At 47.8% G+C, this 16582-nt stretch overlaps 2 protein-coding genes across 3 annotated transcripts in view; both read left to right on the top strand.

Annotated features, from left to right (window-relative positions):
- The first annotated feature begins 72 nt into the window (after positions 1-72).
- rp9 (RP9 pre-mRNA splicing factor) lies at positions 73-6168 on the top strand. Its single transcript, XM_060042976.1, has 6 exons — positions 73-397; positions 573-603; positions 695-824; positions 1299-1390; positions 1942-2003; positions 5054-6168. The coding sequence occupies exons 1-6, from the start codon at positions 252-254 to the stop codon at positions 5283-5285; spliced, it is 693 nt and encodes a 230-aa protein (XP_059898959.1). The 5' UTR covers positions 73-251; the 3' UTR covers positions 5286-6168.
- Positions 6169-8498: 2330 nt separating this feature from the next.
- elmo1 (engulfment and cell motility 1 (ced-12 homolog, C. elegans)) overlaps positions 8499-16582 on the top strand; it is an 80428-nt gene continuing 72344 nt past the window's right edge. The window contains exon 1 of one of the 2 annotated variants that reach the window (XM_060044178.1): positions 8499-8698. The gene's annotated coding sequence lies outside the window, so the exon portion shown is untranslated. The remainder of the gene's footprint in view (positions 8699-16582) is intronic. The other variant, XM_060044180.1, reaches the window with a different exon arrangement.

Here is a 16582-nt window from a genome sequence, read left to right as displayed (position 1 = left end):
TATAAATAAATGATGCCCTGCAAAGCTCCCCTCGTGCAGCAGGTGGTGCTGCTGGAGCGCGGACGGGATGTCCCCAGCTACACAGGAAGTAACGTTACAGCTACAAACAGTTGTTTGGCTAGTTAGCGAGTTAGCACGGCAGATACAATCTCTGACCCACGCTTAAACAAAGATTGTATAAATTGATATAGAAACACTGGGAACGTGTGACAGATTGTTATGTTGGTGCTCTTTTAATAATAATCAATGAAATGTCCAGCAAAAAGAGAAGTCGACACAGGGAGAGCAGCACAGACCGCAAGAAACACAAGGAATCCAAAGATGACCTGGAGAAGCTCAAGGTTCAGACCAAGAAACTCAGCCAAGAAGTGCAGAAGCTGAAGCACATCGAGACGTTGTGAGTAGTCTATCCTCTCTGCTCAAGGTTTACTAACTTTTGCATGAATTATAAATGCTACGTTGCAGTTAAAGGCATTGCCATCCATCGCGCTAACTTAATCCTGAAATGCAGCCTACTAAAGTTAAAAATATGCACATCTTGATTGTTATATATTGTTCTTTCATTCACCTAGCTACGAAAAACCGCCTCCCGGACTAATAAAGGTATGTCATCACCCATACCTTCACCCGACCTTTAGGCCTAATCTAGAGTGTGCGTAAGTATTTAGGTTCTAACCGGTTATTGTGGTTACAGGAGAGGGAAGAGAAACCAGAGGATTGCATCCCTGAATCAGAGGAAAATGAAGATGCCAGGAACTTCCTGGCAAGTGCTCCGACGAAGGGGCTGTGGATGCCCCTTGGGAAGGAGGTGAAGGTGATGCAGTGTGAGTTATAAGTTCACTCGTTCACACTGGCCCAATGCACGTGGAAGATAACCTTTACATGCGAGATATGATTTAACATAGAGAAGGTTCTCACGAGGCTACATGCCGAATGGTCTATGGGGGCTCAGTCTAAAGAGAATGTGGGTTTTGGTGGTTAACATTTATGGCATTTAGCAGACGGTTTTGTCCAAAGCGACTTATAAGTACATTTGTCTTACAATTGTCTTATGAAAAAATATATGGGTCCTGGCACAGTAAGGATGTTCATAGAACTAAGTGCTAGACACTAACAATCACTACTTTAACTCATTCCCCCATATACAACAAAGATAGCGAGAATAAGATGCTAAACAACTAAGTACTATAACTAAGTACAACGTACATTAAGTGCCAGGACGTACAACTTGCAATAAGTGTGAGGGGGTGGCTATGCAGAGTCTAGTTTGTTTTTCAGAGTCTTGTTTCTTGTGTCAGGCTGGAGATGCAAGCGCTACGGCCACAGGACTGGAGATCGCGAGTGTCCCTTCTTCACAAAAGGGAATCAAAAACTGGAGCAGTTCAGAGTGGTGAGTTCACCACCTCAGAAGCCACCAGCAGCCAGTGCTCAGTCACCCATCCACGTGTCAGGTTGTGTTTGGGCTGTCGGCCATGGAGCTATGACTCTGAGCCCGAGCCAGGGGGAGGCCCACGACCCTGAGGTTTAAGACAGGGCGGGGTTGAGCATGTTGGCAGCAGAAGGCTTGAGCACAGCCTGGTTTAATGAGCCTGGAAGCAGAACAGAGGCTCCCTAACAACAGTGGATCCACCCTGAAGGAATACACTTAACAACACTTCAACAATTACCATAAATGCAGCTCCATCATATTTTCTTACCTAGCACTTGAATGAGGAGTGGATATGAAAGTAAACAGAAAAGCGCATACACAGCAATGAATGGAAGTGCACAGGTTGGATCCTCTGAAATCTCAAGGTATTCCTGATGATCTCCTCTTGCAGTCTTGGTCGCCGCTTTTTATCATGTATTTACTACTGCTAATAATACTACAGTTGAGGTCTCACAATGGTGCTCTATCTGAACAGTCAAAGTGACAGGTGGTGTATATTTTTATTCCTCTAGGCACATGAAGACCCGATGTACGACCTGATCCGGGAAAACAAGAGGAATGAAAAGGAATCTAGGTACGTGGGTGATCTGAACATCCGAAGAGGTGCTGCCTCATAAACATCTGAGGCACAAACATTAGTTCAGCTCCGGCGCCTTTCTGTGGCCGATGACCTGATATAAAGTAAACCCTGCACCTTAAGTTTAGTCTGGAAGGTTTCTCTAAAAAAAAAGCTTCTAGACTCAACTGACTGCATTGGATTGAGCCCAACAGATCACTCAGCTATTTTCACAAATGGAACGGTACAGTCTCAGGTGACCTTGAAGCACTCAGTGGGAAACAAGCCGTCTCCCTCTCTCTCCCTCTCTCTCTCTGGGTAACAAGCGGTCTCCCTCTCTCTCCCTCTCTCGCTGGGTAACAAGCCGTCTCCCTCTCTCTCCCTCTCTCTCTCTGGGTAACAAGCCGTCTCCCTCTCTCCCTCTCTCTCTCTGGGTAACAAGCCGTCTCCCTCTCTCCCTCTCTCTCTCTGGGTAACAAGCCGTCTCCCTCTCTCTCCCTCTCTCTCTCTGAGTAACAAGCCGTCTCCCTCTCTCCCTCTCTCTCTCTGGGTAACAAGCCGTCTCCCTCTCTCTCTCTCCCTCTCTGGGTAACAAGCCGTCTCCCTCTCTCTCCCTCTCTCTCTCTGGGTAACAAGCCGTCTCCCTCTCTCTACCTCTCTCTCTCTGGGTAACAAGCCGTCTCCCTCTCTCTCTCTGGGTAACAAGCCGTCTCCCTCTCTCTCTGGGTAACAAGCCGTCTCCCTCTCTCTCCCTCTCTCTCTCTGGGTAACAAGCCGTCTCCCTCTCTCTCTCTCTCTGGGTAACAAGCCGTCTCCCTCTCTCTACCTCTCTCTCTCTGGGTAACAAGCCGTCTCCCTCTCTCTCTGGGTAACAAGCCGTCTCCCTCTCTCTCTCCCTCTCTCTCTGGGTAACAAGCCGTCTCTCTCCCTCTCTCTCTCTGGGTCGTTGTGTCTTGGGCTCCCTAGGCAGTGCTTTCCACCACTGTTCTCCCAGTGTGGGAACAGCCACACACAGTCTGGCGTTGCCACGCCGTTCTGGTTGGTCGTCAGACACAAACACTCCGGCCCTACCCCATTGGTCAGGCTCTTGAGTCAACGTTGGACGGTGTAAAGGCAGTGCAAATAGAGAGTGCACTTGTTTGTGCAGTATTACTCCGTTGGTTGGGGCTGTCCTCCTTCTCCTCCTTCTGAGATACTCTATTTAAGGTTCATGCCGTTTTAATCTTGAGAGTGCATCTAAGCATATTCACGTCTAATTTAATTGGCTGGCTGCTGGGAAGTGTTTTCCTTTTTTCTTTCCGTTCCCAGTGCCGCACGGTGAAGTAGGTCATAAGACACATCTTAGACTCCCACCATGTCCAGTGAAGATGAAGAGGGTTCGTTCTGAAGCATCACTTGACATCATGCAGTCGGAGCAGGGGAAAGCTCTGCTGATTGTCCTCCTCCCGCTCCCCCTTGTTGACAACATGGATCTCACATGCCGAAGCCATATGCGAACCCTTTGGACCGTCTCTGAACCCGTCTTGATGTGACCTACTTAAAAAGGAGCTGTGTTTACCTGTAGCGCTCCTGGTTACACCAGATGTTAAACAGCCATCTCTCCTTCCCTGTCCATCTGTGCCTGTACAACAGACTCTGAGTCCATCTCTTAGAAGATACATGAGAGAGAAATATGTTTGTGTGTACATAGTGCATGAATAGGAATATTTTAGATTCGCTCATTAATTCAAGTATGACTTAATGATCTATGTCTCATTAGGCCTAAAAAAAAAAAAAGTTTGGTTCCTGTTGGTTGTCAGTTGAGGTCATGGGTAGGTAGGGAATTTATTTTATTTTTTTATTTTATTTTTTCCAGCGGCAGCGAATGATAGGTAGGTTGTTTTCATTTAAAAACGAGAAAATTCGCTCATCCTTGTACAGAATGAAGAGGTGCTGTACCAAAACGTAATTATAGTTAGCATCAAATATATATATATATATTTTTTTTTATAAAGCTCATACAATAATTTGGGTCGCACATAAATTGACAGGGTCGGTCGGAAACCGGAACCAAACAAATTTTTTTTTTAGGCCTTCTGAATAGAACACCTCCCCCCCACCCCCCCCCCCCCCCCCCCCTCTGCTGGTCACTTACAGAAACTGCTGTTTAACAACCTGGCATCTCTGAGCTGGGCGGTGATTTTAATTCTATCAAATGTGAGAGCAACCACAGTGAACCAAACAGAAATATATCCACTCTCTTCCTTTAAAAATGCACTGCTTGGTCTCACTCAAGCAAGCATCTGGGAGAACAGCTTTATTTTCGAAAGAAGGGACGCAATGTTGTTTTTCTATACTTATTCTATTGCCTTGTGGGGATTCTCTCAGAATGTACAGCCACCCACCTCTTCCTGCTGATGAATAACGATGTTTACCTGGGAGTTAGTTAGTAGTGTTTCTTTTGGAAGAGGAAATCAAAGACCAAACGACTGATATTAGAGAAGTGGACTCAATAGACCATTTCAAGCGTCCAATGAAAACATCCCAAACAACCTGGCATACAATTACTACCTTTTTCTTTCCAATCTTTTTACTTATTCCTCTTCTATTTCTTCTATAAATGATTCCGACGTGGTTGTGCTGAGCTGTCCTAGCACTTTGAGCTGCATTGTCTGCATCAAAGGTGCTGCATGCAATAAGTTATCATTATTCTTCTATTATTCCTCAAGCATATTGTCGTGTACGCTTGTTGAGTAGTAGTGGTAGTCCATGATGCCGTTTCCGCTCAACTCCAAGTCTAAACTGGCTTATATTTCAGGGATTGCTGTCCTCGATCTTCAGCTTAAAGTTATGTATCTGAATGTATTTACAATGACCTGCAAGGTGCTTGTGATAAAATGCTCTGCTAAATACCAAAAGCAGAAAGATTAGATAGTGCTACTCATGGCAGAACCCAGCGTTTGGCCGTGTTGCCAGGCCCGGGCAGTACGGTAACGAGACGCAGTCTTTAGGGTTTTGATCCTCGCTCTAGCTAACTTGTATCTCCTCTCCACCCCCTGATGCTGTCCCTCCTCCTCTCCTCCATGCAGGATCCAGCAACTTCAGCAGCTGCTCCAGGACACCACCTCCTCCGACTCTGACAGCTCCTCCTCCTCCTCCTCCTCCTCCTCATCCAAGCAGCACCACAGCAGCAAGAAGAAGAAGAAGGACAAGGAGAAGAAAAAGGAGAAGAAGAAGAAGGGAAAGGCCGACAAGAAGCCTAAGAAGAAGAAGAGGCGAACACAATCCCACAAGTCCTCCCGGACCGGGGGCTCTGACTGACCCCTGTAGACCCCTGCGCTGCGTGATCTCCAGGGAGCGGCACAGAGACTTTGGTTGGCATGCAGCCCGCCCGCGGTGTCCACGGCAACAGGGGGAGGCTGTGATGCTGGCATTGAGGGGCCCGCCGCAGCAGCCCCCGCCGCCTGCGTTGTGACTAACGCAGGTCACCCCCACTCCCCCCCCCCACCCGGCGGCCCTGACCCTTTGATAGAATAATCTATGGAGGTTAAATCACTCGGCTTCATTTAATTTTGATCCAGCGTTTGAATCCCCTTGACATTCTCTTTATTGGGTCACAAGCTACAGGGTGATAAACTGCGTGTGTGCGTGTGTGCGTGTGTGCGCGTGTGCGCGTGTGCGCGTGTGCGCGTGTGCGCGTGTGCGCGTGTGCGTGTGTGTGTGTGTGTGTGTGTGTGTGTGTGTGTGTGTGGTCCTTCCAGTAGTGTCAAAGTGCACTAATTGCATGGCTTCTGAGTTGAGTAATGTAAAGGATCTTTCCTTGTTGGTCTTTGGGAGGAAAATTAGTTGGCGAATGCAGCATGTCATTATCCGATTGTATTTTCATTGAATTGGCATTTTTCTTCGGTGCCGTTTTGCTGGAAGGAAGGATGTTAACCATAGGATTGTACAACATGGTTGTTGGTTTGCCTTATTTTATAGTTCTTTGACAAAAGCAAATGTTAAAGCCAACACATGCAGGAATGTTAATGCTTTTGACTGTTGTAGCCTATAAAACATCAGTTATCATATCTGAAAAAGGGTGGTCTTCTCCAAAAGTCAAAGCAACGATGTATAGGATTTTTTTTACCTATTTATGGCAAACAAATGACTGTTATCCCGCTGTTGTTTGGCAAATTCTAATAAAAAACAAAGTGTCATATCACCTTCGCTGAACAGTTTTCCAATAGAACGCCATCTTCCGTAAAGCCTAACCAGTCTTTTATAACCTCCAGCGAAGCATGATTCACACTAAAACTTCACCTATTTAAACCAAGTGCTCCGATCTAAACCTCCGTAGCTCCGCTCCCCCTCAACGCGACCCGAACCACAGGTCTCTGGGCGGCGGCAGAACCAGACCCCCAGTGTGCTGATGATCCTCTGGTGTGGAGGGCTGGGTGGGCTGGACACAGCGCTGACCGCTACGGCGTTGCTGCTTGCACCAAAAAAACCCTTTTGTGTTCTCACACCGAGGTAGGAGACACCCCTGGCCCTCTCCCAGCCACATCAAAGCCTCAAAAGAAGATGGCTTCGCTGGCACTCTGGGCTGTCCTTAATGAGCTGTGTGTTTTCAAAGGGAATCCCTGAGGAAATGATTCATTAGAAACATTCCCCCTTCTTAATGACCCTGATGGAGAGACAATTAGTCTGAGTCTGCGGGGAGCACAGACACAATTTCAATTTAGATGTTTGTTGTGTTGATGTTTTGTTCAGCGCCATGCATGGAGGCTGGTGAGTGTGTGTGTGTGCGTGTGTGTGTGTGGGGGGGGGGGGTGCAAATATGTCAGCAGTACGTGTTCCATGCAAGCTATGGCTTCATAAAGCCTTATCAGAACATACTCTGGTTGACGCTTGAAAGATTCATTTGGGTTTTTATTATTTTCATGGCAGCTGGTGTGTGTGTGTGTGTGTGTGTGTGCGTTCAAACTGAAGATAAATGTACCTCCACTAAAGCAGTCTATTCCACATACCCCCCCCCCCCCCCCCCCCCACACACACACACACACACACCCAACTCCTCCCCCTCTCTTATCCCCACTCAATCTCTCTTTCTCTCTCCCTCTCTCACCCAGTCTCTCACTCTTTCTCTCAATAAAACCGTGAATCTCCCAGATGAGTTCTGGTCGAAGAGGAAAGGTTCTGCCACGTAGAGAGAGGGAGGGAGAGAGAGAGAGAGCGCCTGGCTCTTTATTGAAACACTCTGTCTTGTTACACAACAGAGTGGGTCAATCTCAGTGTCAGGGGCAACACATAAAGAAATGCCTTCCAAAAGGTAAAAATGCTCTGTTTGATTGTAAAACATAGAATTTCTGTCTATGCCTAAGTAAATAATAACCAATTCAGTCTAAGGTATTTCCATCTCACATATGCAGGTGTACATTCGATCTGGAGCGATGATCTGGAGGAAGGAGGGGCGAGGCGAGTGGGAAGGCCTGGGCAGACATATTGAAGGATTGGCACCTCTGTGCATTGATCTGCATCATAGGCTACTGTATCTTTTTGAACCTCCCGTCTACTTTATCTATCCCTTATTTCAGCCCTATATGGAAGGAGGAGAATTAGAAAAAAAAATAGAGCATGTGTTATTGATATAGAAATTGTTTTAAGTTTACAGGAGCTGTAACTTTAAACTAAGGTTATATTATATCAAATTCATTTCATCCATCAGTTGAATTCACAATTCATTAAAAAACAGTAAGAATAGGCCAATGACCTTGCCTCATAACAAACGGACTAGGGTGGAGTCAGTGAGGGGTCCCTAGCGTCCTCCCCCCCGCCCCATACTCGCGCTGTGGGGTATGACGCAAGGAGCTGCGCGGGGGTCGCGGTCGGTCACGCGCAGTCAGTTTCGAAGGCCTCTTACGCACACATGAAGCGTCCATGCCGTCTGACCGTTGACTCCACAGGCTACAACATGAAATGCATTCTCATTAAAGTCCAGGGGACATGTAGTACAGCGTCGACCAACTCCTCCACAATGTAGGCACACGGTAGAATTTAAACTGTCTATAGGCCTATGTTGTAACGATTTTTTTTTAATGTGAAACACCTTCCATTGATTTCACATTGCTCATTTTCTTTCTGGTTATAGAGCTACGTCTGTAAACCCCAGGACACCGGTCCGAATGCGTGTTATTAAGGACATAAAGAAATCAATACGTATCAATTATTCATACTGCTGCTCCTCCACCGGCCAGGTGGTCGACTGTGGAACCAAGACAGAGTCCTGTCCCTTGTCCCACCCTTCTTAACCTCTCAACATGTCCCCTCATTTCCCCCTAAATGTTCCACATATTTTATGAAACGAAATGAGTTATTGCTGCTGCAGGACTCATGGTCCCGTACTCAACTGTGGATTCGCGCGCGTGCGTGTGTGTGGTTGCGGTGCGTGCACGCTCGCGGTGTGTGTGCGTGTGCGCGCGTGGTGTATGTGTGTGTGTGTGTCTCCCCCCCCCCCCCCTGTTTCACACTCTCATCGCTGCTGCTCAGTGCAGACGAGGGAGTCGAGCCAACTCAGCCAGCAGACGGCGAAAGAAAGAAGGAAGTGGAAACATCAGCACTATCTCCACACAGCACCGGAGAGGAGGGAGACCAGAGAGAGAGCGAAAACACAAGACCGTAGTGTGTGACACACGCACACACGCAAACTCCGAACATCAGCGCTATAGCTGGAGGAAGTCGCCGCGCTTGCCCAGGTTGGTGAAAGATCGCATGTCTTCTACAATGTGTCCGAGTCGTGGTGGGTCGGAGCTAGATGTGTTGGCGATGATCGCAGAATACTCAGTGTTCAACGATGCTGTCTGCGCTTTGATTTAGCAAACAACGTTTCTGTGCATGTTAACACAGTACCGTCAATGTGTATCTCTCTCGCTCTCTCTCGCTCACTCTCTCCCTTTCTAATCTGTCAGCTACTTTTGGAGAGGAGAGCTATGGAATCAGTCAATGTTATTTAACATGTACGTCAAAGGCGTCGTTGTTCATCCTCATAAAAGGATTCGCTTCATGCGTTTTTTGGACGGAAAACGCAGTACCGAATTTCACTGAAAGTGCAGAAAGAAGCAAACTTATAAATAGTCACAGGGAGCTAACCAAGTGCACAATGTGTTATCTTTTAGTGCACTTGTTTAGTCATCTTTAAGTGCATAGCCTACTGTTTCGCCTGCTCCAAAATTGCTACCTATGTGTGGATGGCTGAATCTTCATCCCCCTGCCAATTAAAGAGCAGCCTAGTGGGTGCGTAGGGGCACTCCACGCAGACATGCTAGCCCGCGGCTGGGCGTGTACTGTAGTGTGTTTTTTCTTTTAGCGCAGACCCACGGCAGTGTAGAAAGTTAGAGGTGTGTGTGTGTGTGTGTGTGTGTGTGTGTGTGTGTGTGTGTGTGTGTGTGTGTGTGTGTGTGTGTGTGTGTGTGTGTGTGTGTGTGTGTGTGTGTGTGTGTGTGTGTGTGTGTGTGTGTGTGTGTGTGTGTGTGTGTGTGTGTGTGTGGCTAACTGGCCCATGTTGCTATATCAAACAAGGGATTGATATTCCGGGCAGATAGCAGACGTCTAAATCTCTGGAGGTCGGTTTGGTGGTTGTCTGTAGTCTGCTGTGGCTAAAGTAGTCCAAAAAGTGTTTGGTTGTTTGGAATTCCTGTTATGACACACACCACAAAATTAAACGCACCATCCTGTTTGACTGGTCTAGTAGGGGTGTTTGGGGGGGGCTGGGGGCCTGTCCCTTTGCCTTGTGATGATGAGCTGTCCAATAACTGTGCCAGTAGCTGTATTCCTGAGGTTTTATTCATTTCTTACATCCAGCTCAGGGACCTTTATGTCAGAGGAATGCACACCCTCACAGGAGAACTGTTTTATAGGCCAGAGCGAGAACCTCCCCGGTTCTCCATCGCTGCCCTGCCCAAATAAACACGTCTCCATCCCCACAGGCTCCTAAATGGCAGACAGACATGAACACCCAGGGTTGCAACAAAAAGACATGAAACGAGGAGAGGAAGGAAGAGCTAGGAGGGACTGACCAGGCCACCGTGTGTGTGTGTGTGTGTGTGTGTGTGTGTGTGTGTGTGTGTGTGTGTGTGTGTGTGTGTGTGTGTGTGTGTGTGTGTGTGTGTGTGTGTGTGCACATGTGCAAACTAACAGTGCTTGCTGTTTGACACCTTCTCACCTCCCCCTAGTTTTAGGAGCTCCACTCATCAGCTTTCTCTCTCGCGTGCGCACGCTCTTTCTTTTGCTTCCCCTTCTTGCCTTTACCTTTCTCTCATTTGCTGCGTTTCCTACGGTGAAACACACACATACTCCTCCCATCTAAGTTGCTTCCCTCTGTGTGCTAAATCTATCGGCTGGTTCCCTGTGATGCTGTGCTTCCTCCATATCCTCTTCCTCCTCCCTCTCTTCCTCATCCTTCCCTTCCTCCCAGAGGGATGCCTGTTCCACCCATGCACACACACACATGCACCTCCCCTCCACCCTCGTTATCTGACCATCTTAATGGGCTCATTTCCCCTTTCTTCCGCCCAGAAGCTCCTCGTTGCTGAGTGACATCCTTCGCTAGGACATCTCAACCGCTAGCTCCCCTTCCCTCACTGCCAGCTTTCTTCCTCTGCAGCTATGAGTGCTATTTGCCATTTGGATTAATGAGTAATACTAATAATCTCTAATCACAACAACCCTCACTCGTGGCGTTCCCGAGCGCAAACATCCTATGCCATGGAGTCTTGCTATAAGACTCAATTTGTGGCTGTTTTTTTTTGGGTTGCTTTTTTTGCATAAGATTAATGTTGCTTTGTTTAATTGCTCCCTGCGGTGCGAGTTAATTAAAACGGCACAGCGAGGCGCTGTAGGTGTAAATTGACGTTTTTCCAGACGGCCTAGATCAGAGCTAGGAGGACACACAGTAGTAGGGGGCGTCAGTTGGATAGATGCTAGTACGAATAAGAATGCTATGACTGAAATACAAAAATAATCTGCTGTTGTAGAAGTTATTCTACAGACTCTAGTGTGTGTGTGTGTGTGTGTGTGTGTGTGTGTGTGTGTGTGTGTGTGTGTGTGTGTGTGTGTGTGTGTGTGTGTGTGTGTGTGTGTGTGTGTGTGTGTGAGAGAGACACTACTGGTTCTGATGATAAGGCTGTAGATAAGCCCCCATTACAGGAAAGGTCTCATCTCAGGGCAGGGAGATGGTTGATCTTCTGAGTTGCTCCTGTAGTTGTGCTCTGGTGCTAATGTGCATACCAATAAGGACGAGGACCATATGCCTTGGTGCTCATGCGATCCATAGTGTTACGGTAGAGCGACCATGTGCAAGCCTTTTATTAAGGTCTTTAGATTTCATTGCCCTGGTTGACCCAGAAAACCCTTCGATGGCCGGGCCCAACCTCTCAGCCCGGCCTGTTGCATTCCGGCTATGGAACAGCTTCTGAGCTCTGTACATTGTGTGTGTGTGTGTGTGTGTGTGTGTGTGTGTGTGTGTGTGTGTGTGTGTGTGTGTGTGTGTGTGTGTGTGTGTGTGTGTGTGTGTGTGTGTGTGTGTGTGTGTGTGTGTGTGTGTGTGTGTGTGTGTGTGTGTGCTCGCTCGCATTAGCGGTTAGTGTCTGGCTGCCTTGAGAGCGTCCCAGTGTGGCTTTAACTGAGTTGAAGTAGTCAGAGAGGCACTCTCTGTTCCCATATATGCTAGCGGTGCTTGCCTTTAGAAGCATATAGCTTTCATTGGATTAATGGCGGTGCACATAGGTAACCAGACATCCACTGTGTTACCCTCTCCAAGCAGCGGCCCTTGTGGAGTTTCTATAACTGTCATGTACGTATAGTGTGCAATATTTGTGCATGCCAATGTAGAATCGTGTATTTGTGTAACACATACTCAATTGCTTTCTGTTTTTGCTACAGAAGTACTCAAACAAACAGACTTGTGCGTGTGCGTGTGCGTGTGCGTGTGTCATGCTTGTATCAGCCATGAATGGGTGACTGGTGTTGTGACTCTGTGTAATTCTGCATACTCCAATCATTATTGTTTACCCAATCGCAGCGTTTCCCCTTGTTTATCCGTTTGTTGTGCGCTGTTTACAAAACTGTTGGCAAGGGTAATACATTTATTAATTAATTCAATCAATGTGTGCAAACTAGAAAGTTCCTGTTCAGCTGCCTATTCTTTCCTCCCCCTCCTCTTCCCTCATTATCACCCTTCTGTATCAAATGACTCTATTAATATAGCTTCCAGGTGTTCTCGTTGTTTAGATGGACTGCCAGCTCCATCCATCCCGTCACGTTGGAGTGGCAGGCGGGCGTTGGGAGCGGACAGTTCATGTCCTCTGTGGATCCCACGGTGACACTCTACCCCCTCCCCTTTCACACTGAGACCCGCCACAGCTCTGCGTCCGCCCAGAGAGAGTGACTCCTTAGAGCCCTAGTCAGCTGGCCTGTGTGTGTGTGTGTGTGTGTGTGTGTGTGTGTGTGTGTGTGTGTGTGTGTGTGTGTGTGTGTGTGTGTGTGTGTGTGTGTGTGTGTGTGTGTGTGTGTGTGTGTGTGTGTGTGTGTGTGTGTGTGCACGAGAAACACTTATTGTCTCCAAACTGCCACCTCCGACGGACACTTGACAGTAACCATGTACACTCCTCTTCTTCCTTCTTTTTCTTGTGATTTTCTTGTTCTAAACATCCGAGCCCGGTGTAGCGCCTCTGAACAGTGTTTAGGCTGCTTTGAGAGTTAGCATGAAAGGCTGGATGTGGGACAAAGAACACCTGGAGGAGGAGGGATGGCTGGGAGAGCGGGTGGCTGGCTTTGAAAGAACCGGCTCCAATGACTTCCTTTCAGTTCATTCTCTTTCCCCCGGATGCAGCGGATGCTGCTGTTTTGACACCGCCTTTTTTATTCCCTCTGTTTTTACTCGGGCTCCGGCTTCTCTTCAGCACTTTCTCCTCTGCTCCCCTCCTGCTTCTTCACCTCCGTTGTCGGGCCGACGACCACTTCAAGCGCAGCGCCATACAAGTGTTAAAGTTACCACCCATCCTCTCACCAATAACCCCTCCCCCTCCCCTCCTAATGGTGCTTTTAAGTAGTGGGATCAAGTGAATTGGCTCAGTAAACCCTGTGGAAATAAAGTTTATGGGCGCATCTCCCATGGTAACCGTATAGATATTTCAGTCACGTCCGCCCCCCCATCCCCCCCCCCCCCTTTGTTTTTTTTCTTCTTCTCCTCTTCGTCCCGGTAGAAGAATATAGGGTTTAATTTTCAGAATGGAGTAAAATGAACGGGGAAGCCAAATGTACTGCATAATTAATGCTCGGGTGCAGATTCAAGTCGAACCCATTCTGTCAATGTGGGGCAGAACGCGCAGTATGGTGCGTTTTCCATTAGGCTAGTCAACACAGACAGGGTCGGAGGCTTTTCTCTCCCCCTCCCTCTCTCTCTCCCCCTCCCTCTCCCTCTCCCTCTCCCTCTCCCTCTCTATAACATGGCAAGGTCGTCGTCCTGCTCCATCTCCGTCCAGGGAAATAGGAGTCCACAATTTGAAGTGGGGGTCTTCAACCTCCTGTCAGTCATCGCATGGTAAATCAAAAACATTGAAGGACTCTTAACAATGTGATATCACTCACTCACTCACTCACTCACTCACTCACTCACTCACTCACTCACTCACTCACTCACTCACTCACTCACTCACTCACTCACTCACTCACTCACTCACTCACTCACTCACTCACTCACTCACTCACTCACTCACGTCACTCACTCACTCACTCACTCACATATGCATGCTCAAGAGAAACCCACTTACCCACAAGAGACACACTCATAAGAAGGGCCTGCCCCTCCCTGGTGCTGTCCGGTCCTTGACCTTTAACCCCACCCTCCCTCCATCAGCATCACAAGCAGCAGCAGCAGCTTCACATCTCAAGATCCCTCGCCCTCACATCCTCAATCCTACATTGTTAAATAAGGATGCCCACCACCCCCCCCCCCCCCCCCCCCCCCCAATTTAAACCCTTTATCTGCCCACACTCTGACCACCGGAAGCACCTCTCTCACCGCTGAGCATCTGGATCGGATTAATTCGCCCGACGCGTACATCTCTCTCCGCCTGCCCTCCTTTGAACCCTCTGGCAGTCCTAACTAGCCAATAGAGACAAGCCCTGATCCCCCCCCCCCCTCTCTATTTTGAAAGCTGTTCAATATCCGTCCGTGCATTTACACTCCATTATGTGGGACGGGAAGGAATGAAGAATGTAAATGGTGAGGGTACCGGGAGGTAGGCATTCGGGGCACGTTGAGTCCTATAAGTCTGGAATAACAAAACGGCCATACTCTGATTCAGTGATCGTATTCAACAGTTCTGCGCGTGGATCAAAGCTTCTTTGTGAAAGATCACCATTAAGCATTCTATATTTATTATGGCACACTCAAATGTGTATCGTGTCACAACAATCTCTCAACTCATGAAATACAATACCACTGAGAGAAAAAGGTTAATGCTACTGACATTTCTGCAGCCTTACTTGATTCCTGACTAATCAACATTAGTCAGGAATCAAGGTCTGTACACACATATAACATAAACATTATTTCCTTTGTTCCTTTAGTCTTCCTTACTACTGGTTAACATGAGATTGATGACGGTTTTAAAGAGACTCCCTATATCAATGGTTTCAGAGAAACACAAATGTTACAGGGGAACACACACACACACACACACACACACACACACACACACACAATTATCTATCACTTTATGTCTCCGAGGCTAGCCGCACAGTAATTACAATAATATGTGTTTATTTTGGCAAAAATGTCCATTATGGTTACAAAACATAGCTAAACCCACGTAATCCTATCCAGAGATATTCTGGATACACAAACATAGCTGCAGCCACATAATCCTATCCAGATAGATTATGGATACACAAACATAGCTACACCCACATTATCCTTCCAGAAAGATGATGTACACACAGACATAGGTACACCCACATAATCCTATCTAGAGAGATAATGGATACACATCCAAAGCTAAACCAACATTATCCTATCCAGACGGATAATGGATGCATCAACATAGCTACACCCACATAATCCTACCCAGATAGCCCAGGATGCTACTTGCCTCTTTCTTGTAATTGTCTCATAATATGGGCACGCCTTGTCATCTGTGGTCCGACCTCAGCGTGCATTTTGACATGCACCAGCATCACGCTCAACTTGACCATCCCCCCCCCCCCCCCCCCCCCCCCCCATCTGTAGCCCACCTGCCTACCTGCATCAAAGCCATGCCAGGCCACGCGCCACTGCCAACATAAGCTGTCCTTTCACTTTTTATTCACTATTTAAATATATATTTCGTTTTTTTTCAAGTGTATCTTTGTCTCTGTGCCCAGAGGCCCTCTGCAGGGAAGGTGTCCAAGTCTGTTCCAGAAAAGCTATGGCAAATGTTCAGTTAATGTCAGTTGAGTTCATCTGAGGAAAGCTTGTCGGAAGTAGCAAACCGTTTTGGCTCTGATATTAGTTACTTTAATCTGGTTTTTTTCTTCCCAAAAGTTAAGTTTGTACTTTCAAATGTGATGGGCTGACGTATGGGTGCGGACTTCATCCAAAATGCAGGATGAAACAATGTCACTGACAGTCACCAATATCTTCCAATGTTACGATGGCAATTATTCACAACAACTTTACATCTTTCACTCCGTCCCCGGCGGAAAACAATGTGATTTATTTGTTTGCAATGTAATATTTAAGCATTTCCGAATCACAATCACGTCATACGCTACCTTTTTAGCAGTAGCCGTACAAGTTAAGGAAACGGTGCTGAAGTAACCAGACGGTGAGAGTTCAAAGATCCTATTGTACTCGCTGTGGTCCAGGCGCTGAGCCTCTGTCATACCTCCACAGGGGGCAGGGTCCAGGCTTTGTTAGCTGTGGTTGGCGCGACTCATCAGCCAGCCAGACGGGGTGAAGTGCTGCTGTAGCAGGAACGGCAGAGCTAACTGCTGCCTCCGGGGGCCTGTCTCTCCCCTCTAGTCCCTTTTGTTGTCTGGAAAGGGGGGACGCCTGCTCCTGGGAATCTCTGCGCATCTCTCTTTGTACGTCTAACCAGCCGAGCTGCAATTTTCTCATCACACACGTTCATTCAAAGATTCAGAGAGCGTGTTGAGAGAAGGCGGGGCGGTGGACATGGCAGGTATTATTCTGTACCATAAAGCAGTGAGGGATGCTGGGTCGTGCGACTAATAGCAATACTATGTATTAGTGGCGGGGGGGGGGGGGGGGGGCCTGGGGGCTGCACCTATTGGCATGGGGGGGCTGTGTCCTCTGAGGGCTGGGGTTGTGGTGCACTTATTTTTTTATGTAACCGCATGGAAATGTCAAGGTGAGAGGTGCTTTCCCTGTCGGGGGGGGGGGGGGGGGGTATTCGTGGAAACGTGTTCTCAGCAGAACGAGGCTACTTCCGACCCGTTTCCTGCATGTGACCAATGAGTTATTTCCTGCCGCAACAACAGTTCTCTGAACGAGTGGGGAAGAGCAGACACCGACCCCCCCCCCCCCCCCCCCCCCCTTGCCTTTGTCTCTGTACGGTGTAATGTGTTTAGCTCTGCTA

The sequence above is a fragment of the Gadus macrocephalus genome, chromosome 22 (genome assembly GCF_031168955.1).
Source record: "Gadus macrocephalus chromosome 22, ASM3116895v1".
NCBI classification, from domain to species: Eukaryota; Metazoa; Chordata; class Actinopteri; order Gadiformes; family Gadidae; genus Gadus; species Gadus macrocephalus.
Note: the sequence above shows the minus strand (reverse complement) of the source record. Positions and strands in the feature narration are given on the sequence as shown.

Excerpts from the sequence above, each read along its gene's own strand:
- rp9 (XM_060042976.1), top strand. The coding sequence starts at position 252 with ATGTCCAGCAAAAAGAGAAGTCGACACAGGGAGAGCAGCACAGACCGC. Across the intron at positions 825-1,298 it reads GGAGGTGAAGGTGATGCAGT|GCTGGAGATGCAAGCGCTAC; the intron begins GTGAGTTATAAG and ends TTCTTGTGTCAG. Across the intron at positions 2,004-5,053 it reads AGGAATGAAAAGGAATCTAG|GATCCAGCAACTTCAGCAGC; the intron begins GTACGTGGGTGA and ends TCCTCCATGCAG.